The following is a 26,183-nucleotide window of genomic DNA, read 5'->3' as shown; positions in this document are numbered from 1 at the left end:
TGAGAGAGAGACGTCGTTGAAGAATGATGCCGAAGATGAAGCATCTTTTGGAAACTCCACATCGGAGGAAGTAGTGGCGTTGGCTGCGGATTCGGAGACCATCACAGGTTAGACGAGTCGCCTAGACCGATGATCGATCCCGCCCCTATTCAGTAGCTCTAGCTTGAGCCCATTTCTTACTTTGTATGTCTCTTCGTTAGGTTTCGGCAACGTCTAGAACGTGATTTTGCGGCGGCTATGGATGGTGTTTATTTCAATTTGACTGAGGAGAAAGTATCAAGCCCATTTAGCTATGGCAATCAGCTTGTCTGATCCTGATCCGACAGAGAATGCAGATGCAGCTCAGCTTGATGCTGCTAAGCGGATTTGCCTTAAGGTTAACGCTCTGGTCACCAACACAAACTTGAACCAGAAAGTGAAAGATGGTTTTTGCGATGTGTATGTGATTACATCTAACTTTATTTCACAAGGGAGGATACAATGTGTATGGTTTTTGATGTGTATGGGATCTTCAAGCGATCTCTGTTTCAGAAAAAATGTAGATTACAAGGTGATTTTGAATTTTTGGTGAACCGGTTTATTGATCCTGAATTGAAAGATTGGAGAGTAGAGCATTTATTTTGTCTTTGGAATGTCCAGATTTTGTTTATGGTTAGGTGTAAGTGATTTGACTCAGAAACTGCAGATATAGTTGTAGAGTATATGGGTGGCCCCGTTGAGAATGCGGATGAAGCATTGAGAAGGTGGATGCATCGAAGCTATGAATTAAAGAACAACTTTACAGCAGTTCTAAATTATTTCAAGTTTGTCTATTCTATATAAAATAGTTGTATATATATCAAGTTACAAAAATAAATATTTAGATATTGATTTCCTTAGATAAAAACTTTAATTATTTACATTATATCAGTTTGCATATTTCCATATTACAAGTTACAATGAAATATGGAAGACATAATGAAATGTGCAAACTGATATAATATAAATAATCAAAGTTTCTACGACAAAAATATGGAAGATAAGAGGTTGCGGAAATAGAGCAAGAGGGAGTGTGGCATTGACAATGATAACAAAATAATTTTTGTGAAAGATACACGAGCTTCTTTATAGTAAATATAGAAATGTTACACAATATATATGGGATTAAATTTATAAATCAAAGTGATATATTCGAACTACAAAACTTCAAAAAGAAGTATACATACAAGTTAATAGTGATATTCTTTTATTTTGAAAGGTTTAGGTTTATATCCAAATTACACTAAATATGAGAGTTGATACCAAATACAAAATAATAAACATGTTCTTGATATTATGAAAGCACATATTTACTCTTTGTTTAAGTTTTAGTTTTATCCATTTTAAATATTTATGTTCAAAACTTTTATACTAAATTAAATATATTATTCTTTTGTTTAAATTATTAATTCATATCAGTCGAAATATGATACTAAAATAACAACTAGAAACAAAATATACGAAGATTCCGCGCTATTATCTAGTAATCTGGACTATGGGAAACTTATTAATAATACATTGAAAGTATAAGGAGACATGGAAAAAATAAAAATATTAAATAAAAAACATCAAACGATAATTAATAAACAAACATAACATGAATACAAAAATTAAATTAAAAATATCATCTGGAGTGCCTTATTTGGTAATCCACTCTAGAAACTATTGTTCTTACTTGTAGAGTCGGCTGTTGTTGGACTTGCAGTAGGACCTTCTTCTGCAGATTGGAAAGTGGTTACCTCACCTTGACTACTCTCACCATTCAACATCGTCCTTGCCGCCGGCAAAGAAACAACATTACTAACTTCATCATCAGGTTCGTACACCAAACTGAACCCACACTTCACAACTTCACACTGTGGAATCTCTTCACCAGCCCCATCAGTCACTTTGAACCTAAGGACAGCTCTAGTAGGAACACATCCTTTCTTGAACTCTACTTCTTGACGTTTCTTGATGTTTGACCAACTTATATAGCTGATGAAGACATGGTCTGACTCGATATTACGCGGCTCATTTTCAACAGGAATGCTAAACCGGCTACATGGTGCATCTAAGTCTTCAAACTCACAGGTACATTTAGCCAGGATGCGGCTGCTCTGATCTCTGCAGTCACGAAACGAGACAATGGCACATAGATATATTCCTAGAAACTTGTTGTCGCACCAATGTGGAGGCAGCTTTGGTTCTAACACTGAACCATAGGCTTGGTGACTGAACCATGCAGGTACTTCGTATCCAGGATAGCAAGTCGAGATAAAATTCTGCTAGGAGAAAAAAGTAAATTAAAAATAAATAAATAAATAAATATATATTATATCAGAAAACCAGAAGATTTTAAGACTTGAAGAAAAAGAATAAAAAAACAAGAAAAAAAGAATAGACTACCCCATTGTGGTGATCATCTGATGAGACTAGCTGGCATTTTCTCCTAACGTGGGATGCAATTTCATTCTTTGCAGCCTCATTGAGTTTACAACATTTAGTGAAGCTGAAAGTGAAAGTGTTGTGAATCTGTTCTGTTGGCACAATAAAGGCTAGAGGACTCGAGACTGTTTGCAAGGAGATGCAACCATGTGCATCTAACCACTGGAGATTTGGTGGAAGCGTCGAAAGAGACCTGAGTTTCTCACAAGAGTTCAAGTCCAACCATTTGAGATGATACATTCGACTGATGTCAGATCCTAAGCTGCTGATCACACTATTTCCGCTAAAAGATATACGCCTCAGAAACAACAGGCTGTTAATACCGGGAAGTATCTTTGGCACCTCTAAGATTGAAGTCCCATCAAGTAGTAAAACCCGGAAATTTTCCATGCTGTCTTCAACATTTGGAAAAGTCTCGAGATTTGAACAGCCAGAGAGAATCAGTTCTTCAAGAGCTTTAAGCTTTCCTATACACTCTGGAAGACTCCTCAGCCTTTTACACTCCTTTAGATTCAATAAGACAAGTCTTTGAAGCTTCACAATGTCTGAAGGGAGATCCTCTATTGCAGTTCCATCCAAGTAGAGAGATTCTAGATTTTCGGAAATTAGCTGAAATCTATAAAGCTTTGCACAGCTGCTGAGGATAAGAGTTTTCAATGAACTCAGATTCATCTGCGGAAGATGCGAGAGACTTGTGCATCCTCTCAAGTTCAAGAAAACAAGACTTTCCATTGTTTGCATCTCTTCAGATAAACGTTCTAGGCTTGTGCAACCTTCAAGATTTAGTCTCAAAAGATTTGGGGCCTTTGAGAACCCTGCCAACGTCTGCAACTTTCTCGAGTTGTTAAGATCCACCCACTTCAGTTTCGGTGTATCCTATTAAAACCATATGGAATTACACCACCAGTCAGTAATGTATGCAACTCTAACAATACAAAAGGAACTAAGACCATATGACATGTATTACTCTATTTTCTTTTATAAAACAGAAAAATTATAAAATATATGAGTTTTGACAATATGTTGGTATTTATCTTGTACCGAGTAGTACAATATTATCCACTTCGGACCTAAAACACTAGCCCGCATAGATTTATTTTTAGCTTTTCTGCCAAAAAATCTTGTATTAATTAGACTTGAACATTTCTTTATATATTAGACATTATTTGTCTAAATTTTCGATGTGGACTTTGATTGACATCTATTACAATAAAGCAGAGAAATACTATTTTCCTCTAAATATACGTGAATGATATTTTTTTTCGAAATATAAAAGAAAATAGCAATCTGTATTTTAGAGTAAGGTGAGTTAGAGAAGAATGTTTTCTACGATAGTATTTAGAGTCAAATATAAAAGTGACATGGAGATGTCCTAACCTTATAAGCTTTCCAAACTTGTTTAATCTTGCTGTAAGGCAGCCTTAGATCAACAAGATTCTTGGGGTTGAAGTCAGATGGAAGTTCCTCCAACGGGAATTTCAGCCAGTCCAGGTACCGGATCTCTTCCAGAGGTAATGAAAGTCCATCAGGGAAATTTAACTTGCAGTCGCCTTCACATTCTCGAGGACAAGTAGAAGTGTAGAATTTAAGGTACCATAGATTGCACATTTTGGCAAAGACCCAACTGTATAAAGGCATGTCCGTTACTTGAGACATGTCTAGAAAAATGCCTCTCACAGATGTCACAATTTCGGTATCCTAAATATAAAAGAAAAACATAAACTCACTTATCATATTGATACCATAAAAATATAAACTCATTGATTAGCCTCACCATCTTGTCATGCAATGCAGCGACAATGTCTTGACATTTCCACAGCCTACTTTTTTCTTCTGTGGATGATAACGAACAAAGTTCCATGCCGAATGTATGAAGTAAATCATGCATCTCTACGCGTCCGCCAGATATACTAATTAGAAACTTGTAGGCAAGATCCGTTATCTCACTGGCACCTTCAGAGGACTCATCATCATGATCCCCATGATCCAGTAAGCTTCTCGCATAAAACTCGTCCTCTGATCTGAAGAAACACGCAATGTCAAGGAACGCATCCTTCTCCTCTTCACTAAGCTCATCATAGCTTATCTTCAACAGATCTTGAATGCTCTTGTTGGAACATGTTGTCAATGTATTAAGCCGTGCTTTCCAGAGCGTCTCCCCTTTCCCACAAAGTTCCTTACCCAATTCTCTGAGAGCTTTTGGGTTGCCTCTAACGTAATCCACAAACACTCTAGACATTTTCATATAATCTCCCATCTCGGGATTGAAACCCCCTAAAGCAAAGAAGCTGAAGTACATCAACCCATCTCGAGGGTTCAATCTTGGAACCACGTAAGGATTTGGATCTAAGTCGGCGATCAATGCCCTGTCACGGGTTGTAATAACAATCCTGCTTCCTTTCTTGATCCAGCTTAGGTCCCCAAGAAGAGTCTTTATATGTTTTTCGCTACTCACATCGTCTAAAACAACAAAGACTTTGTTCACGACCAGTTCACTCTTCAGACAGTCATACGTCGTCTTATCAGTTATGTTTGTCTTTGTCTTCGGAAGTAAGTCTTTAAGGAACGTCATCCTCAAATGGCCAGCATCCGTCTCCTTACGGATCTTCAGAAAATTCACGCAGCGAATGAACTTGTTTTGATACCTCTTGAACAGCTCCGTTGCGAGAGTGGTTTTGCCAATACCAGGCATCCCAACAATTCCCACAATTCTAGTTTCGTCGCTGTAACCGAAACCAAACTTTTCCTCGACTTGCTTGATCCGATGTTCGATTCCAAAGAGACTAGCCACTTTCTCTTCTCCTTCCATACTACATGGAATGGTGCTGAGCCTTTTCATGACCTCGACCACGACTTCCTTGACGAAATCGGCCTCACTTCCATAACAAGAGAAACCAACTCAAATAAGATAACAATAATCAAATACTATTAAAACATAAGTATAATTTGAACATAACCTTGATGCATTGTGTGATATTATCAAATTTGGACTCATAAAATAACTAAAAAATACTTATACAGATTTTTAAAATTACTAAAGATTTATTAATATCAAATAATTAAATAATTATTATGCATTAATAATAATTTAGTTTCAGTTTATATACACAATATAAACTTTATAATATTATATATAAATTACAGCATCATTAAATATTAAATTAAATAATAAATCTAGGTAAATAACTTAATCTATTTATAACAGTAAATTAAAAATATATACACACACAATAACAAAAATTCCTAGAGCTTACAATATACTTTAATCTAAAAACTATTATAAAACTAAATATTAAATCAATGCAAATTAATTATACTCTATAATTTTTTTTTTTTGAAATTAGATATTAAAATTTATATAAATATATTTACAGGTAAAATTAAAATATTTTAAATTAACTAAATTTACATTAGTTTGTAGTATAGTGGAATGGGTTATGATTGATATTCATGTTTATCACCACTAAAGATATATTTTCAAAAGTATCTCTTCAATAAAAGGCAAACGATTTTTATACCTTTGTTCTATATATATAATAAATAATTATTTAAATAAAAAAAAACTATGTTTTCGAATTATTTTTTTGAATTTTTTTTCAAAATTTCTTTTTAAAGGTCGATAATTCTTTTTGAAACTTTTTATATTTTTTAAGTATTTATTTATATATTTATTAGAATCCTAAATTTCACATTCCAAAAACTTTACACACCCCAACTCCAAACTCAAAGTCTAGATTAGTTAACCCTAGGGTTATAAAAAAAATTTCCCTATTTAAAAGTATAGTTAAAAATGGTTAGTGTAAACATGAAAAAATATTATTATGAATGTATTATTTTTGCTAATTTCCCTTGATACTTTTACTATTATAGATTTTTGGGAAATTACCACAAATACTACATTTATAGTACCACTTTTCATGTTTACACTAACCATTTTTACCCTCACTTTTAATGAAGGGTAAAAGACATTTATATCCATACCGTTAACTAATCTAGACTTAGGATTCAAAATTGAAGGGTGGGATAGGTTTTTTGAAATGTGAAATTTAGGATTCTAATAAATATATAAATAAAATTCTTTAAAAAAAATATTATTTAAAAAAAAATAGTTCAAAAAAAAATTAATGAAAAAAATAGTTTCAAAAAAAATAGTTTAAAAAAATTCGAATTTGAAAAGTATAATTCAGAAACATAAAAAAAATATTTTTTATTATTTTTTAAATTTATTTTTAATTTATTTAAATAATTATTTATTATATATATATATAAAACAAGGATATAAGACTCTTTTTCCACTTAATGAAGAATATATTTTTGAAAATGTTCTTTTAGGGTGGTAAAAATGAATAATAGTATCATGAAAGTGGTAAACATGGAATTCTCCCTAGATTTTTAGGAGTTATTTCATCAATCATACAATATACTAATTAAATACGAGCCAGTTTTAACAAATATATTAACTCATTTATATTAAAAATTATAGATTAAAAATTTGACCAGTTCGAAACATGTTAGAAGATGTATTATTCGATTTTAATTTTAATATGTTAAAAATAAATTAAATCAAATGTAAGACACAACAAATAAATGGATTATTCTATATCAAATTCTAATTATCATATAGTTATATTATATGTAATTTTATTTTGACTATAAAATATTAATTAAAAATAAAATTTTATATGAACACATGTTATTCCGTAAAACAAAAAATATTATATAGCAACACAATACATATTAAACATACAATGATTCTCTTATTAAAAGTAATTTTTTAAATTACGATATTGCGTCATAACTATAAAAAATTTATAAAAATTAATTGGATAAGTATAATTTTTTTGTTGCAATTTATATTAAAAATAACTCTTCACAAACCTAAAATATTAATTTATTAACATCTTAAAATTAATGCTTCACAAATTTATGACTAAAATATATTCTTTTACACATATGATAAAAAGGAAATTGCCACAAACACCACATTTATAATACCACTTTTTATGTTTACACTAACCATTTTTACTCTTAGTTTTAATGATGTATAAAAGACATTTATACTCCTAGGGTTAACTAACCTAGACTTAGGGTTTAGAGTTAAAGGGTGGAGTAGAATTTTTGGAATGTGAAATTTAGGATTTTAATAAATATATGAATATACTTAAAAAAAATATGAAAAATTTTAAAAATAGTTTCGAACATAATTTTTTTTTTCAAAAAGAAATTTTGAAAAACAAAATGCGCAAAAATTTCAAAAAAAAAAATTATAAAAACATTCGAATTTGAAAAAGTATAATTCGAAAACATAAAAAAAAATATTTATTTCATTTTCTATTTATTTATTTAAATAATTGTTATATATATATATATATATATATATATATATATATATATAGAACAAGAGTATAGGAGTTTTTTGTCACTTAATGAAAAATAATTTTTTGAAAATGTCTCTTTAATGGTGGTAAAGATGAATAATGGTATCATAAAAGTGGTAACCATGAAATTCCTCCATGATAAAACTAAAAATGACATTTATCCATAAATTATTTTACTTTAAAATATTTAAAATACAGAATATTAATCATAATATTTAAAATACAGAGTATTGTTAATAATAATAATAATAATATTTTATATAAAACCTAAAATACATAAATTATGGATGCAGTTATAATTTATATTATATTAATTTTGTAACAAAAAAAAAATAATCATGTGCTTTTAAAACTCATGTCAAAATCTAGTTATATTCATAGTTGTAGATAATATTCTACAGTGATTTCACAAAAAAATATAGCAAATTCTCATTTCACCTAAATCATCTAAAGATGTACTAAAAACATACCACATCAACTTCTAAATTGAATACACACCCTCTTATTGTTTTAAATCAGATACTAGTTATTAATTTATAATTTAAATGGAACCATATATTTATATAAGAGTTTTCGTATATTTATTATCAATAGAATTATGTCTTAAATTTTAAAATTTTTACTACATCTTTTTGGTCTTATACCAAAACCAAAAGCATCACAAAACCAAATTAACCAAACCAAAATAGAAGTGGAAATTTTATTGGCTGGCAGCTCTTATGTCCAAAATTCTGTTAACCGGTCAGTACTATTTGATTTCCATCCAATAACTTTTTTAAAATAATTTAGTAAAGGTTTAAAATCAAATATGAAGATTACCATTTTTCTTCTTAAATCCTATGTCTAGTTTTAAAATATTTAAAATATATGAATTTATAAATCAATTAAAATAATTTCAATTTTTGGGAATTTTAAATAAATTAAAAATCAAATCTGGTTTACCCAATATTTAATTTTAATCTAATTTAATAAGTATTTGGTTTCATAACTTTATAGCTGTTTTAGGTTAAATTTGAAATGGACATTGTTATTTTAGTCAAAATTTACAAAAATGAAAAAATTGGTCGAATGTCAAATTTCTAAAAAAGATTTACATTCTATATGGTTCATTACAAGTCCTTCCATGCTTATCTTCATTGCCACATCAAAAGTTGATAACATGAAAGCATACCAAGTTACCAACCACCCTAATCATAATATGCAAGAGGCCTAGAGACACTCTGCATTCGACTATACATGCTTAAGATGTCTAGCTACCAACAAAATTTTGTTGAAATGAATTGAATACCTAAAATGACATAGACTATAGTTTTTCCCCTATAAATAATTGTTTTTTTCTTTTCTATAACTAATTGTTTCCCATAAAAGAATGTCATATCCAAGGATTTCCATCAGAGAAAATAGCACATTTTCAAACAAAGGGATCCAAAGCAATACCTCTGTTCCTTCAAAGTCAAGCCCATCTTTGACTTAATACACTCCAATGCCACCTTCCATTTCTCCATAATGTGAGTCTGCACATTGCTATGAATCTCACGTGCATCATAGAAAAGTTCTTCTAACTCAATTGGGTTGACCTTAAAGAATATGGGAAAGGCCACAAGTTTCTTTTCTTCGACACATTCTTTGATCTTCACCAGCTCGTTCAAACACCATTTTGATTCCATGTACCTTCTCGAGAACACGACCAACGCAATCTTTGATTCTTCGATCCTACGGAAAAGAACGGTTAGATCTTCTCCCCTCATTTCATTTTTGTCTATGAACACATTGATCCCAGCGTTTTTCAATGCAGTCTCCAGATAACTGACGAAACCGTCACGAAGCTCCTCTCCTCGGAAATTAAGAAACACTTGATGGTGCGGAACCAATGGTTCTTGGACGGCCATTTTTAAGGTTTTTGTTTGGATGTTTGGAGACAAGGAGACAATGTGCAAGTGAATGAAAAATGTCGCAGTTTCTTGTTAAGTATTATAGGACAACGGTAACAAGTCAAGTCAACAACATGTAAACTAAGTTCATTCCACGATCAAATTTTCTTGAATCATTCTTAAGGCAGCACATGTTGTCATTTACTTTGGAAAGAAGACTCTGAGTTTCGAGGATTTAATTATATTAATTTACAAATAGGAAAATTCTTTTTTTAGACCATTATTGTATTCAACTATTTTTATTAATTAGTCGCAATATTGGACACCAATATAATGTGCAAGAGCATTGTGGAACGGACTAAAAGACCACAGTCTTATCAAGCCTAACCCACGTCTCCTGTGAAGGTTAATCTTTGAGCTCTAGGAATTTAATTTGCTTTTTAAAAGGTTTTTAGAAACAGACTGCTGTTTCAGAAAGCACACATATAGTTTATTCTGAGAATATACAAAACAAGAGAGAATTTGCTATAATAAAAATATTGAAATACATTGCAAAAACGCAACCACCTAAAAGTAACAATCTTAATGGTAGAAATTGAATTTTATACCATTGATGAAAAGATCGGATTTGGTAATTTCTGATCAGTTCGGATGCAATATAATTTTTAAAAAATCTAAAACATACTTTCCCATTATAAATTGAAAATGTACGTAAAATCTGGTATTCTTTAAACGTAAAATGGAAACAACCTAATAGAATGCCAATTGACATCTTTTATATAATAAAGCACGAGTTATATGACTAATAAAATTTTGATACATGGCTTAACATTTAAAGAAAAACTACAAATGTAGAAAAAAACTTCAATGCAAAAAAAAAACAGTTATTAACGTAACTGATACATATAAAATAAAAAAAATTGATAAACAAAGTTCCTAATATATCTTCCACTATTTCATGATCACACAATTTTAGAAACTGGTATATGCAAAGGAAGTTTGACTCACGATGCTATATATTCATCTCTACCTGCATTCAATGTAATTTTCTAACCAGACAAATCAATGGCTTTTATTCTCCAAGAAAAAAATATTTTAAATGGCTAAGAAAAAACACAAGTTTTCTATGGTGGCGATTAATGCAGAGTTAACCGATGAAGATCGAACTCAAGGTTAGTGAGACTAAATAGTAATACACTCAAATTCTTCAATACTAAAATCATAATTTGCATCATGTTAATCTTTACCTCCTCTAACCTTTTTATAATATTTACCTTTTTTATGTAATACATTTGATCAATAACATTTGATCAATATTATTCTAAAATAGATTAAATTATTTTGGATTTGCTAGAAATTTTTTATTGGTCGTGATGGTGACAAATCAAGGAAAGAATGTAACAAACTCACCTTAAAACAGATTTACAAGCCTCTAATAAACTTGAAAGGCACTACAAGTTAGAAAATGGAGCTTAAATAACGATGGCTCATGTTTACTTTCTATATCAAAACCAAATCTCAGATTAGTTTTCTTTATTTTTAAATATTTTTGTAGTCTTACAGAGATATTATTTATGTTTACTTTCATATCAAAATAGACTTTTTTTTCTTATATAATGTTACCAATTTTTGTAGATTTTCTCACAAACAAAAATTTGAAAATAAAAAATATCATTAGAAAAGAAAAATGAAAAAATACGATTATAAGAAAAAATATACAAGAAATACCAACCTTAGTTATTTACAAAAGCAATCTTAATATTTTAGTAGTATTTGACCAAAAATATATTTTAGTTGTATTTTTGCAAGATATATTTCCCCCTGAACTTTCATATCTGATACTTTTTCATTGTTTTGGAAACGAAAAAATAAATATTTTATGTTCATCTTACTTCTATATTGAACATGTCCGTGCGAAACACGGAGATATACTAGTATGAAATATTTCAATAATATGTATTTGAAAGATAAAGATGCTTCACATCTTATTTTAATTTAAATATAATGATTTGAGTGTGGAAAAAAAACATGCCCTATTAAATTCAAAGTTGAGGGTTATAAGAGCGTCCGCAACGGGGGTTCATCCCGAATCCTTAACGCTAAAGCATATGTTAGTTTTAATATAATAATAATATTTAGGCTAATAAACGTAAGGATTGGTCCGTAATTAGGAGGTTTAAGGACTTAATCCTTGTGGTACGTGGCCGAATTTGAGTGGATCGTTCGTTAAAGCTGGAGATTTATTAGTTCTTTAGAATCAGTCTTCTTCTTCCCCTCAGCGATCGTCGGAGAGATATTTTCCCGTCGAAGAAAATGAAGATTGACGATAACGAAGGCGTCTCAGCTTCTAGAAAGCACCTGGTCTTCGCTTACTACGTCACTGGACACGGCTTCGGTCACGCCAGCCGCGTCGTCGAGGTTTTCCTTCTCACCCTCTCTCTCTCTGCATCATTCTTATCTGTGACTACTGCGTTAGTTCGATCGTGGCTAATTTGTGGCAATTCAGGTTGTCCGTCACTTGATCGCGGCCGGGCACGACGTTCATGTCGTCACCGGCGCGCCTGATTTCCGAGATTCAGTCTCCTAGGCTTAAGATTCGAAAGGTTTCTATCGATCATTTACTTGCTTACTCTTTCAATTGTTTACTGGAAACATAAGGATATATTGATTAATTGGCGATTGTTAGGTTCTTTTGGACTGTGGAGCTGTGCAAGCTGGTGCTCTGACTGTAGATCGTCTTGCCTCCTTAGAAAAGGTTTTAACTAATGTGATCACTTGTAAATGATTATTGGTTTTATCTTGATTGCAATTTCCAGTTTATGAGCTTTACACTTTTTTGTGATGCTGCCACTTCCACAGTATGTGGAAACAACTGTGGTTCCTCGAGCTGAAATCTTGAAAACAGAAGTGGAGTGGCTTCATTCTATCAAAACTGATTTCGTGGTAATTAATTTTTTCTTTTCATACAATCTCTCGGCCCATCGTTAACTTATCTTGGACTTTTGCTTTGTAAAATTCACCTGGAGAATTTTTCACGTTTGTTAAACACAGGTGTTTGATGTTGTCCCCGTAGCGTGCCGTGCAGCGGCTGATGCTGGCATACATTCTGTCTGTGTCACCAATTTCAGGTGACGTTTTTTAATATCCTATTTTCAGTTTTGGTGTATCTTGTTTGGCCTCCTGAGGTCTTCAGCGTGTTGTAGTCCACGTTCACAACCTAGCTTTTGTTATCAGTGTTCAACTCCCCTGTTTTAGAAGAAAATGTTTATAGTGAAAATATAGTTACAAATTGATTTTCTGCCATGATCGAATTGAATAGCGCAAATTGGTTTCATACTCAGCTTGATCCTTGAAGTTAGACTTTCCATTGATTCATGATTGACCAAAAATTTGATGCTGAATGGTTGAGCTAGGATTCAATGTAGGTGACACCATTGCACACATCATTTTTAATTACAATCCTTAACTATTCAAAAAGTAAAAAAAAAAAAAATTAATATTCTAATCCTAAGGATTTGACCTCCCAGCCTCACAGTTGCGCATGCTCTAATGGAGTTACTCCCACTTTAATTTTTACTACATACTCAAGGATTTCTGATTATAGTTTTTAATTTCGATGTATTAGACCATTGTTTTTAGGTTGATATATTAGATCGTTTTAGGTGGCATAATATACTTGGACCAATCTTTGATACTAGTGTGTCCTATGCAAAAACACAACTTCTTGATAAATATGTTCACTTATGTTCGGATACCCGTTCAGATATGCAATCTATTCTAATTCAATACTCGTTCATATTTTGGTTTAGTTTCGGTTTTGATCCCAGTAAAATTCTCAGGCCTAAACCAGTCCCATACGCTTTAATGAGATACTAGTTTTTTTGGGTCTACAAGTTGGTTTTCTCTACTACCAGCTTGAAGAACACAGAGAACAAGTGTGTGCCGAGTGTTCTTCTTCCTTCTTCCTCTCCTATCCTGTGTTTTTCAACCTGTAACAAAGAGAGAAAATCTGTAACGTCATCATCACCATACTGTGAAATAGTGGCCAAAAGCCCCACGTAGATGTATGCACGATTGCGAGGAACTCGTTATAGTCAAGTTGTGTTATATAGTGTTTACTTCAAATTCATGCTGTCACAAAACAAGATCGATCAGTATTTGATTGCATAAACAAAATACAATTTTGTATTTTGTATGTACTTTTGCCACTAGTCTGTTTTTTTTTTTGGTAAAAGCCACTACTCTGTATCTTAGCAAAAACATGATCAATTCTAAATGGATCGTGGCAACAAAGCTACTTTGCCATTATTAACTTCTTGAGCTTTTTTTGTTTGTTTTTATCTTCCTCTTGCTCATAATATATTCTCAACTATTACTCCTATTTTATTGTTTGCTTATTCTTTTACCCTTCATTAATATACACAAGTAACACAACTTGCGTAATCTCAGTTTTTTTTTTTAAAATGGATGCATTCAGAACAGCTGACTCAATCCTCCACCTCATTGACTCGGTCATTCGAAAACGGATTGCGAGCTACAGACTGGAAAACCCTGCCCTCTCCTCTTCCCTTCTGCAACGATGGCTAGCCACTCCTGCAACTCCTGGTGTCTAAGTATCTCGTCTGTCTCTTTGCCTCCTACTTCGGTTTCATCGAGTTTCTTTGATGTGTGCCTTAATATTATTGGGCTATCGCTCATCGATATTTTGTTACTCCACTGGGTTTCTGTAACCCTCTTAACAACTAGCCTGTATATGGGCTTGTAAACATTTGTATTTTCTTTTCTTTTATTTAAGCCTTCAATAAAAACAACACTTGCGTAATCCCAAAAGTAAACGTCTTTATATTCTGCCACTAGCTTATGTTTTAAACTTGTATATTCTTCTCTATTTCCTTTTAATTTTTATTATATGGCCGTTGTAGTTACGTATGAAGCTGCAAATAAACTTCTTGGAAAAAGCATTATTCATCTTAGTTCTCATGGTGCTAATATTAAACTTACAAGTGTCTGCTAAGACTTGTTCAAAGAGATAGAGTCTTACCGTTCTAAAAAGCAACCATTTCAAATAAAAGTCCAATTTATTATTAAAGACAAGTTTTACTAAGAAATATGAACAAATATTTCCCACCATGGAAGTTGTTTTTTTAATATAAATTATTTACATCACCAAGTTGCGAGCTTTGTTAAAACTCTGATGTTCACCATCCCATGTTCTCAGAAACAGAGCATTCACAAGAAACCCCAAATCTTAAGATATTTTCAAGTGATGACAGCTTGCAACAAGGTCAAAATCAGCTTCGACAGGTCGGATGAGACAATACGATGCTCCCTCGTTCCCCATCTATCCGCTGCTTTTGGTCGTAAAGGCATTTCTGTGCTCACAGATAAGCATGATGAATTTTGCAAGTGCATTGCTTCTGTTTTTATTTTCTCTAAGAATTACGTGTCCATCAAGGAATCTTTGGATGATTTCTTTAAGACTAGCCAACGGAGACATGACAAAGTCCATGTCGTGGCCACTGTCTTTTATGGAGTCAATAGATCAGAATTGGAGGGAAACTTCGCCAAGGCGCTCTTTGAGCATCCTACTTCATATCAAGCAAGTCAATTGCGCAGCGCTGAAGAAATCATAACTCTACCTGGCCACGAAAAAATCAATAAACAAAGGTTAGCAACACTGTTTTGTGACTTGCTTAATAATTCTTGTAAGCTATATCTTCTAGACATTATTTGAAAAATTATTTTTTTCAAATTTGCTATATGTCTTCCTCGTCTTCAATGTCAAAAATGATATAATTTCTAAAAATTATGACATGTACAATGTTTTAATAAAAATATATGTTTTGTAAGATTTTTGAAATATGATAATGATTAATATCTCATATATTAAAGTAAATTGTCTTTATAAAGATTTATTTTTGGTATATTTTTTGAAATATGGTAATGACTAATAATTTATATATCACCATGAATTAAAGTAGGGCAATTCTCTCAAATAACACTTTTTAAGTTTTTGTCACAAAAATAGTCATCAGAAAGAAAATGACCAAAATAACCCATTTTTATTTTGAAATTTTTAATATTTATTTTTTATTTTTATATTTTGAAACTATATCCCCAAAACCACACCCCTTAACTCTAAACTCTAAGTCTAGATTAGTTAACCCTATGGTAAAAATATATTTTTATCCTTTAATAAAACTTATTTTGGTCATTTTCTTTATTGAGGTATATTTTTATGACAAAAACTTAAAAATGGCTATCATAGAGAATTTTTCATTAAAGTATATATATCACATAAATAACTAATTTTATATATTATTTTATATTTATTTATTTATTTATCAAAATAAATTGTAAATGTGTCTTAACAAATGAAAAACGAAAACAGTACTAATCAGATCAAAATTCTGTAGATATGTAAATACTTGAAACTGTATTTAAATTAATTGATTCATTAGGTTAATTAAAAACTGATTTTTAGTATTTTAATTAAGACAAAAAAGTGAAAATTTTATTTATATATTAAATAGACTATTAATAACACAAGGTAAATAAAATTGTTATCTAAGAAAATGTAAATGTATTTTGTTAAAATACAAATAAATATACATTTAATTTGCTAAAAAAACTGGAAGAAAATAATTATTATCTTTTCGAACGGCATAAAAAAACTTCAAATAACTTATTACATAAGGAGCCACATGCTTTCTTTATTTCGGTTATTTAAAAGTAAAATAAATTAAATTAAACTTAAGTTGGTATATGCATATTAAAAACAAGTAACTTGTAAAAATTATATGAATTAATAATACTGAAATTATGATATTTTATTAATTTATAAAGTTATTAATTTATCAAAACATTCTTTGTAAATTCATATATAAAAATATGTCATATTATGTAAATATTAAAAATTGTCCTTATTAGATTATTTGGTGTATAGAAGATTTATATCATATTATGTAAATATTTTTAAATGTAATCCGGTAAAATAATATCAACATATTTTCAAGTGTTAACAAAAAGTAGAGAGATACTTCATTGTGAATAAAAAACAAAGAATATAATGTTTTATTTGTATTTAGGAAAAATGATTGTCAAGTATACAAATAATATACCACCACATAATCACACAGCTGGACAAAAATAGTATATTAAAAATTATACTAACTTTATTGAATACATGACAACATTCTTGAACTAATATGTGTTATGTTGTTAACCCCATAAATATGACTTTGTACTGGGAAAATGCGTTGGATATGGAATTTGATATCATCCAATGGAAATTTCTTTAAGACCGAATCATTACAAATAGCTAAATGATAAAAATAAAATAAACTCACATAGATCAAGCATTCAAAAGGCAATGTTATATATCAAAGAACATGAGATAATATGTTACAACATGTTTAAAAAGTTTAAACATCATGGAAAATTGTTGGATAACAAGTCCAATACACATTTATGGCTATGAGAATTATGTTGATGTTGTTAGAAACATAACACATATTAATTCATAGATTTATTATGTGATTCATATAGTTTGTGTAGTATTTAATACAATATTTTTGTTTATATGTGTGACTATGTGGTGGTTTGTTTGTATAGTTAGTAATCATTTTTCAAAATTTTATTATTTTATCGAACTTTATCATATTTTGTATCGATACAAGACCGATTATTAATATATAAAATATTAATTTATAAAGTTTCTATTGTATATGAAACTTGATCCAATGTTAAAATAACTTGTATTGTTTTTATACTCCAACAATAACTGTTTCTTGGTTGTTATATAAGATCATGACATAGTAAGTCCTAATACCAATACTTTTTCTCTTTTAGTGACTGCGAATTTGTGGAAAAGATTGCTACTGATGTTTATGAGAAAATCTTTCCGAAAGAACGAATCGGAATCTACTCAAGGATGCTTCAGGATATAAGTAACTTGCTATGCAGTCAACAATGGGGAGTCAAAAGCATAGGGTTTTGGGGCATGCCAGGCATAGGAAAGACGGAGCTTGCTAAAGCAGTCTTTGACCAAATGGCTAGTGACTATGAAGTAACTTGCTTCCTCCAAAACTTTCATGAAACTTTTGAAACAAAGGGACTTTACAGTTTGCTGCAGGAACATTTCAAAAACCTTACAAATCAAAACATTCCAAAAAGAGTTCTTCTTGTTCTTGATGATGTAAGGAATCATCTATACGCAGAGTCTTTACTTGCTGAGCTTCCCTCGTTTAGTCTTGGAAGCCTGATCATCATAGCCTCCAGAGATGACCAAGTCCTTTCTCAGTATCAAGTCAATCAAACTTACAAAGTTGAAGGATTAAACAAGCTCGAGGCTATGCAGCTATTTTCTTTGTGTGCCTTTGAAAAAGATGTGAAAGAGACTAATCTTCTTAAAGATAATTCTATGAAGGTGATCGAATACGCTAATGGAAACCCTTTAGCTCTAAGAGTATACGGAAAAGAGATGTCATCACACGAGCAAACAAGTCAAAAGGAGACTTTGTTCCTCAAGCTCAAGCAAGATCCTCCCCATCAGATTATGGAAGTAGTCAAGAGTAGCTATTATGCACTAAATGATAACGAGAAGAACATACTTGTGTATATTGCGTTTTGCTTCACAGGCAAACATGTTGAAGATGTGTCGAAACTACTACAAGACCTTGGTTTCTTCCCAGAGATTGGGATCGACCGGCTTGTGGCCAACTCTCTGGTGACTATTTCAGAAAACAAGTTGGAAATGCATAACATGATTCAGGGGGTAGTCAAGAAAATAGGGAGGTGCAGTGAAGACTCCAACACAAGTTTCAAATGTGTATTGGTAATGTCTTATTCTACCATATTTTTCAACCAATTATCTTCTACATCATCCATAAGCTCTTATGTTATGTTATTTCAGGGCACTACCGACATCGAAGCCATATCTCTGGATGCATCTAACTTAAACCCGGATGTGGAACTTTCTTTATTCAGATCTATGTACAACCTTAGATACCTGAGTATTTACTATAGTAATCCTGGAAAACATGGCAAGGCCCTTGAGTCTTTCTCTCTGCCTTATGGGCTTAGATTTTTCCATTGGGAGACTTACCCTTTGAAATCTTTACCTCAAGATTTTGATCCAAGCAACCTTGTTGAACTCAACATGCCTTACAGTCAACTACAAACTCTTTGGGGAGGAACCAAAGTAAGAAAACTCCAAATAAAACTTAATTATATATTTCCCTTATTCGTTTACTTCAACATGTGTTTCTCTTTGTTCAGAACCTTAAGATGCTGAAGAGGATCAACCTTAGACATTCTCGGAAGCTGCTCGAAGTTAATGAACTTTCAGAAGCTCGAAACCTCGAGCAAATTGATCTCTGCGGCTGTAAGAACTTGCAGAGTTTCCCATCCATTCGTAATTTGCATAAGCTCAGAGTTGTTGATCTCCCTAGTTGCATAAAGATCAAAAGTTTCCCTGAGTTCCCATCTAATGTCGAATTAAAATTCGAGGGATCACCCATCAAGACCATGTATCCTCCAGTCCCACTGATCAGAGTCAAGAGCTTATGCGAGTTCCTAGACAATCCGACAAAACCCTTGAACTTCGAGCGTCATGGTCCCTATATCTTAGATATTCTGAGACCAGGAAGCTTCTTGAATAGCCAAAAAAGGATAACAAATCCAGATATGGTGGAAACACCCCCTACATTTAAAGATATAATGTGTGAAAAAGCAATCTTGATGAGCCAATGGGCGTTGGAAAACCTAAAAAGTTTTCGAAAAGTGGATTTCTAAAAAGCACAAAGAGGATATAACCGGACCAGATTCAGTATATAAATAAAAGTCTTTTCACCGTTCCGTGTCAATGTATGACTATAACATTGTTCTGTTTGAGTGTGTTCAGTGCGCTTATGTTGTTTTAATAACCGTACTCATCACATGTTTTATTCGAGTGTTTGTTTTTCTAATTATGTGTTTGTGGTTGAACTACTGAGCCTTCACTTGTTTTTTACTACCTTGGAAGATTGAACCAGCACTAAGAATCAACAGTCCTTAGTTAATCATGTAATAGATTCAAATAGTTTTAAAAGAAAGGTTACTAATCCTTATCACAGTCAAATACGAGAGAATAAGAGTAGTTTCAGCTGGTGAATCCCCCAACGTGTTTTAGAGAACTAGAAAGAAAGATGGAGTGTCTCCGCAACCAAGAGGACTTTAACTCGATATGCCCCAAGCCCTCTTAAAAAATCCCCGTATGTCCCTTTAATATAATATATAATTTCTTTCTTATTTTTTTTTTTAAAAGGATAATGTGGTTAATGAGTGGCTAAAGACGAATTGCTCCTTGATAAACTAGAATATTTACACGGCCCAATCTAAAGATCCGACCACCCAAACCCAATCACCAAAACCGACCCAATCTAAAGCTAAAACGACCGCGTTTCGTTCCAACTAAACCCATTGAAGCCCTCCGACAAGAACTAACCAATTTTTTTCCCGAGAAAGTTTTTCTATAACGCTTTCTCTTCTTCAATTTGTGGATAAACAAATAGGAACTTTCGATTCGTTTTTTCTTCTGTTCGTTCGCTGACCGACAAGATATCAGCCGGGACGTGGAGAGCGGCCGAATCCTGATTATCAGTCGTACCAGCAGAATCATCAGAAGCAACAACGGCAACAGTGGTCACGTCGCGCTGGAAACGATAATGAGTCAAGAAGACGACGTCGACGTCACTCCTTTAAGTCACAATCCTTTCTCTTATCCTCAAGGTATGAATCTCTTCTCGTTACTTGCCTACCCTCTCTCGTCACTATCGGTTCACAGAGAGAAACATAAAAGGTCTTATCTTTGGGCGGAGAAACCAATGGGATCTCTCAATAGTGACTGGTTTTTGCAGAAAATTGGTCAAATCTGGGTCGAATCTAACAATTGTGAGTTTTATGTGTGTTTGACTGATAGCAGAAATGGCGACGACACAACTTACAATATCACCAGTTACTGTGTCGCCAAGAGCTTAGCCTCGAGTGCCTAGTTTGGAACTTTGAAACCAGGCACCCTTAAGCAGAGCCAGTTCCGTTCTTTGGTTGTCAAAGCTGCTTCTGTCGTTGCTCCTAAGGTATGTACTACTTGCTCATTTGATTGAACCGGTGAAAAAACGTATCTGAATGTTTGGATTTGCTGTTTCCATAGCTCTGGCCAGATGAAAAAAAAAACATAGCTTTAGGTTATTTTTACAAGGTTGGTTTGTAAAGATATTTGGATACGTTCCTTCCTCCTTTAGTTATGAATTATAAGTTTTTGATTGTTTCTTGTGTTATTTACAGTACGCTTCAATTAAGCCAATGGGAGATAGAATTTTGGTGAAGATCAAGGAGGCAGAGGAGAAGACAATGGGAGGTATCTTACTTCCATCTACAGGTCAATCGAAACCTCAAGGAGGTGAAGTCGTTGCTGTGGGTGAAAGGGGAATTATTGGGAAGAACAAAGTTGATATCACTGTCCCTGTAAGTAAACCTCACAATCCCCTTCAAGCCGCTGCTCTTTCTTCGTTTGCTTCGGTTTCATGCTAATATTGGCCTTTCTTCTTGTGGTGTAGACTGGAGCACAAATCATTTACTCCACAAGTACGCTGGAACTGAGGTGGAGTTCAACGATGTGAAGCATCTCATTCTCAAGGAAGATGATATTGGCCTTTCTTAGTTGTTTATCTTTTATTTATGTATTTAGGATGTTATTTAAATATTTTGGATGTTTCAAATTTGGTAGGATAATGCTTTTGAATGTTTAAAACTTGGTGTGGTGCATGGATTTACTAGTTCTACTATGCCCAAAAATGAGTTAGTCAGATAACTGGATAACTGGATATATTCGGTTAACTATGCCTAAAAACCACTATAAAATGAAATACCATAAATGATTAACACATGTAAACCACTAAAATATATAATATTAAAATAAGAGAATTTTTTTAAAAGAAAAAACAAATTTCACTTGTAAAACGTGCAATCATCGTAAATAGATTATATTTAACACTTAGTAATTCATGGTAATCTTCAAGGAGATAGTAATACTACTTTACACACATTAATACTTTGGCAATTTTTACGTTTATCTAGTTAAACCATGACAAAAGAGAAATTTTTGTAGTAAAACCAATGATTTTACACTATGATTATTGATAAAGAAAACATTTGCAGCAAAAATTTACCAGAAATACGTATTTCGTTAGATTCTCCTTACAACAGTCTAACCATTCACATAATAACAATGAAAGTTAAGAAAGTTTTTTTAGAAAATGATAAGTTTTCTTAAACTATTGAAAATAATCATCAAAAAATAATTTTAAATATACATATTTACTATATATGTAGTCCATTAACACAAATATATGGGTTCTATATACTAAACATACGTACTACTTGCAATATATATGGTAGTCCGAATAACACATAATAAAAACAGTAATCTTAGTAGTCCGACTTACTCATAATAAAACTAGTAATCCTAATAGTCTGAATTACACATAATCCACTTTGTCTATATCATTGTTGAGCTCCACATGTGGAGCACTTATACACTGCTCATGATTAACTTTTTTTTTTTTTGCTAACTAGTTTATGATTAACTCGCAGTAGATAACCAAAAACATCTTCATCATTCCAGATATATGATGGCTTATTCGAATACAATACCATTGAAAAATAACTAAGCTTCGCTCCATCTTAGATTCATCTACCTTTAACTTTCTGCAAATACACTCAACCAAAGCAGAGTATGTGACCTCCTCCACTGATTTCTTCAACACAATCGTGTGAATTTCATCTCCTCCTTCACCATCTCTCGATATCCATTTTATTTCAGCTCTATCCTTCATATAATATCCCCCGTAATCAAAACAAATGATTGTGCAAGGCGGATTTTGTATTTTTCCTGGAATAAAATAGAATATCATTAGAATTATCATTATTAAGATGCTTAGAATTAATTCTCACACAGTACAATCTTCTCTTACTAATACTAATTTAATTCAGTACTATACATAGTACACTACAAGAAAACAGCGGTATTCTGACGGACATTCCGACAGAAAATGAAATCCTCGGAATATCCCGAGGAATTTCCGAGGAAATTCCGAGGAAACACAAAATTGGGTTTCCTCGGAATTTTCTCGGAATATACCGACGGAATTCCGAGGAAATATCAATCCATCGGAATATTCCGAGGAAAAATGTGTTCCTCGGAAAAAACCGATGAATTCCGAGGAAATATTATAGCCGTTGGAGAGCCGTTGGGGGATTTTACAAAATTCCGAGGAAATTCCGACGAACTAGCCTTTTCCGTCGAAATTTTCTCGGTCTGTCGGCAGGATTTAAACTATAAATACAAGCACTCCTCTTCCTCTTCATTCACTCCATATCTTCATCCTCCCTCTTACTCTATTTACACACGAATTTGATTCATAAAAAATATGTCATCTTCAAATTATTTTCGTTCTTGGATCGATCGACCTCATTTGGATCCGAACACGAGATTGCTTACGGAAGAATACCAACGAGGTATAACCGAATTCATGGGGTTCGTTCACCGACAACCGGAAGCAAAAACAGGTATGTTAAGATGTCTTTGCTCTAATTGTAAAAATAGAAAGGTTATTAAAGAGTGGGATGTTTGGACTCATCTATATTTGAGTGGATTTACACGAAGTTACAAAATTTGGTATCATCATGGGGAAACTGATTATGAACATGGTAGTACTAGCGAACCTCAGCCAGCGGTTAGATTAGAAGAACCAATTAGAACGGATGTAGATTATGGTGTAGGTACTGAGCAGATGGTAAATGATCATTTTAGAGGGGAAGATTTACCCAATGCAGAAGCTAGGAGATTTTATGATATGTTGGATGCTGGAAAGCAACCATTGTACGAAGGTTGCAGAGATGGTCATTCAGCTTTATCATCTGCTACAAGATTGATGGGCATTAAAACAGATTATAATTTGGCTGAAGACTGTGTGGATGCGATTGCTGATTTTGTAAAAGGTATTCTACCCGAGGATAATGTAGCTCCTGGTTCATACTACGAGGTTCAGAAACTCGTAGCTGGTCTTGGTTTATCGTATCAGGTAATAGATGTATACAGCGACAACTGCATGATTTATTGGAGGGTGGATGAACAGCGGGTTACATGCAAATTTTGTGGAAAGCCTCGTTATAAAGATACGAGTGGAAGAGTTCCAGTGCCATATAAAAGGATGTGGTATTTACCTTTGACGGAAAAGTTGCAGAGGTTGTATCTGTCTGAACGCACAGCGCAACCAATGAGATGGCATGCGGAGCACTCAACAGATGGTGAGATCAGACATCCTTCAGATGCAAAAGCGTGGAAGCATTTCCAATCAAAGTATCCCTACTTTGCGTATGAGAGAAGAAATGTCTACCTTGGATTATGTACTGATGGTTTCAGTCCGTTTGGCAAGAGTGGAAGACAGTATTCTCTATGGCCCGTCATTCTTACACCATAAAACCTACCCCCAAACTTGTGCTTGCGACGAGAGTTTTTGTTTCTCTCGATTCTCGTTCCCGGGCCAGAGCATCCTAAGAGATCACTTGATGTGTTTCTTCAGCCACTAATATATGAGTTGCAACAACTATGGGCTCAAGGTGCTGAAACATACGATGTTTCGTGTAAAGAAAACTTTCAAATGCGGGCAGTACTAATGTGGACAATAAGTGATTTTCCAGCATATGGTATGTTGTCTGGATGGACAACGCATGGAAGGCTATCATGTCCATATTGTCAAGATAACACTGATGTTTTCCAACTAAAACACGGAAGGAAAACGTGTTGGTTTGACTGTCACAGGAGATTCCTACCACCTGATCATCCATATCGTAGGAGTAGGAATTTGTTTACGAAGAACAAGAGGGTGTTTGACAGTCCACCTCCGAAAATTTGTGGGAAAGATTTGAAGATACAACTAAGAGATTTTGGTGCAGAAAGGACGCCAGACGTCGGTGGACATGAGCGTTTTCCGGTAGATGCTGTTGGAGAACTACATAACTGGCACAAAAAAAATATTTTCTGGGATCTGCCATACTGGGAGGATCATCTGCTAAGGCATAATTTAGATGTCATGCATATTGAGAAGAACTTTTTTGACAATCTCATGAACATGATCCTTAATGTTCAAGGTAAAACAAAGGATAATTTGAAGTCAAGACTGGATTTAGTCGATATATGTGCTCGTTCAGAACTTCATGTTGATGAGAATGGTAGGGCACCTTTTTCCATATACCGACTTGATGCAGAGGGAAAAGATGCGTTCTTTGATTGGATTTCAAACGATGTGGAATTTCCAGACGGTTACGCATCAAATTTGCGTAACTGTATCGACAGAAAGGAAGGAAAGTTTACTGGCTTGAAAAGCCACGATTGCCATGTAATGATGCAGCGCCTCCTTCCGTTCGCCTTCAAGGAACTATTAGCACGAAATGTTCATGAAGCAATTGCAGGGATAAGTGGTTTCTTCCGCGATTATGCACGAGATCAGTGACTTTTGAAGGTATTGAAAATTTGAAGACTAACATAGCCGTGATTCAGTGCAACCTTGAGAAGATATTTCCTCCCTCATTTTTTGATGTTATGGAGCATCTTGTTATTCACCTGGCAAGAGAATTGGAACTTGGTGGTCCTGTGCAGTATAGATGGATGTATCTGTATGAGCGGTATATGTTCCATTTGAAGAAGATGGTAAAAAATTTAAGTAGGGTGAAAGGTTCTATAGTCGCACAGATGATCAATGAAAAAACTTCAAACTTTGCCGAGTACTACTTTCCAGCAGAAGTTCAGACCAAAAACAGAAGACCTGCTCGGCATGATGATAGAGGCGAACGGGCAACATATCATGTTACGGTTCCAGATATTTTCACAGACGTTGGACGACTTAGCGGAAAACCAAAGGACCGTCGACTTACTGAGCAGGAGCGCAGTCATTTGCAAAATTATTTTCTCACCAACTGCGAAGACGTTCTTCAATATGAGAGGTAAATAAATGAGGTTACAAATTTTTATTTTAACAAGTTGAAATTTAAATCTTAATTAATTACATTATTGTCATCATATACATGATTTTCATGGCAGAAAAGCGGTTCGAGTATAGATACGCCACAGAGGACGAACTAGAAGAAATGAACCAGAAAGAATTTACTGGATGAATGTTTACTTATGTGAGTGCTTTAAACAAATTAAAATATATTTTATCACATATTTATACTAATTCACATTTATTGATATAACATATATATATGTGCTATTAATAGGTGTCTGCTGGTTTGGCCAGAAGTGAAACATTTGACGATTGGATACGTGAGATGGTCGTTGGACCAAACTTTGTTGTGAAGTCATATCCGAGATTTTGTACTCGAGGATATGCATTCACAACTCAGAAGAGGAGACGTTCGTGTACGACTTATGATGCTGGCGTTTGTT

At 33.1% G+C, this 26,183-nt stretch overlaps 2 protein-coding genes across 3 annotated transcripts; one reads left to right on the top strand and one right to left on the bottom strand.

The window, feature by feature from the left end:
- Positions 1 to 1,673: 1,673 nt before the first annotated feature.
- On the bottom strand, positions 1,674 to 9,712 carry LOC106416927 (disease resistance-like protein CSA1). Its single transcript, XM_013857802.2, has 5 exons — positions 9,261 to 9,712; positions 4,220 to 5,321; positions 3,823 to 4,143; positions 2,407 to 3,321; positions 1,674 to 2,282 (listed from the first exon to the last, which is right to left on the bottom strand). The coding sequence occupies exons 1-5, from the start codon at positions 9,710 to 9,712 to the stop codon at positions 1,674 to 1,676; spliced, it is 3,399 nt and encodes a 1,132-aa protein (XP_013713256.2).
- Positions 9,713 to 13,199: 3,487 nt separating this feature from the next.
- LOC106403246 (disease resistance protein RRS1B-like) lies at positions 13,200 to 21,485 on the top strand. Of its 2 annotated transcripts, none has more exons than XM_048767578.1 (7): positions 13,200 to 15,361; positions 17,546 to 18,530; positions 18,609 to 18,896; positions 18,974 to 20,464; positions 20,658 to 20,811; positions 21,020 to 21,199; positions 21,292 to 21,485. In XM_048767578.1, exons 1-4 carry the CDS (start codon positions 14,889 to 14,891, stop codon positions 19,487 to 19,489), a joined length of 2,262 nt encoding a protein of 753 aa, XP_048623535.1. In that variant the 5' UTR covers positions 13,200 to 14,888; the 3' UTR covers positions 19,490 to 20,464; positions 20,658 to 20,811; positions 21,020 to 21,199; positions 21,292 to 21,485. The 2 variants fall into 2 exon arrangements, with proteins under 2 accessions (XP_048623535.1, XP_048623536.1); XM_048767579.1 differs by having other exon boundaries at positions 20,655 to 20,811.
- The last annotated feature ends 4,698 nt before the right edge of the window (positions 21,486 to 26,183 follow it).

Source organism: Brassica napus, chromosome C9 (assembly GCF_020379485.1).
Source record: "Brassica napus cultivar Da-Ae chromosome C9, Da-Ae, whole genome shotgun sequence".
NCBI classification, from domain to species: Eukaryota; Viridiplantae; Streptophyta; class Magnoliopsida; order Brassicales; family Brassicaceae; genus Brassica; species Brassica napus.
This window is presented reverse-complemented; position numbering and strand designations above follow the sequence as displayed.

Excerpts from the sequence above, each read along its gene's own strand:
- LOC106416927 (XM_013857802.2), bottom strand. The coding sequence starts at position 9,712 with ATGGCCGTCCAAGAACCATTGGTTCCGCACCATCAAGTGTTTCTTAAT. Across the intron at positions 5,322-9,260 it reads TTGACTTTGAAGGAACAGAG|TGAGGCCGATTTCGTCAAGG; the intron begins GTATTGCTTTGG and ends TTGTTATGGAAG. Across the intron at positions 3,322-3,822 it reads AAGTTTGGAAAGCTTATAAG|GATACACCGAAACTGAAGTG; the intron begins GTTAGGACATCT and ends TGGTTTTAATAG.
- LOC106403246 (XM_048767578.1), top strand. The coding sequence starts at position 14,889 with ATGTTCACCATCCCATGTTCTCAGAAACAGAGCATTCACAAGAAACCC. Across the intron at positions 15,362-17,545 it reads GAAAAAATCAATAAACAAAG|TGACTGCGAATTTGTGGAAA; the intron begins GTTAGCAACACT and ends TTTCTCTTTTAG. Across the intron at positions 18,531-18,608 it reads CAAGTTTCAAATGTGTATTG|GGCACTACCGACATCGAAGC; the intron begins GTAATGTCTTAT and ends ATGTTATTTCAG.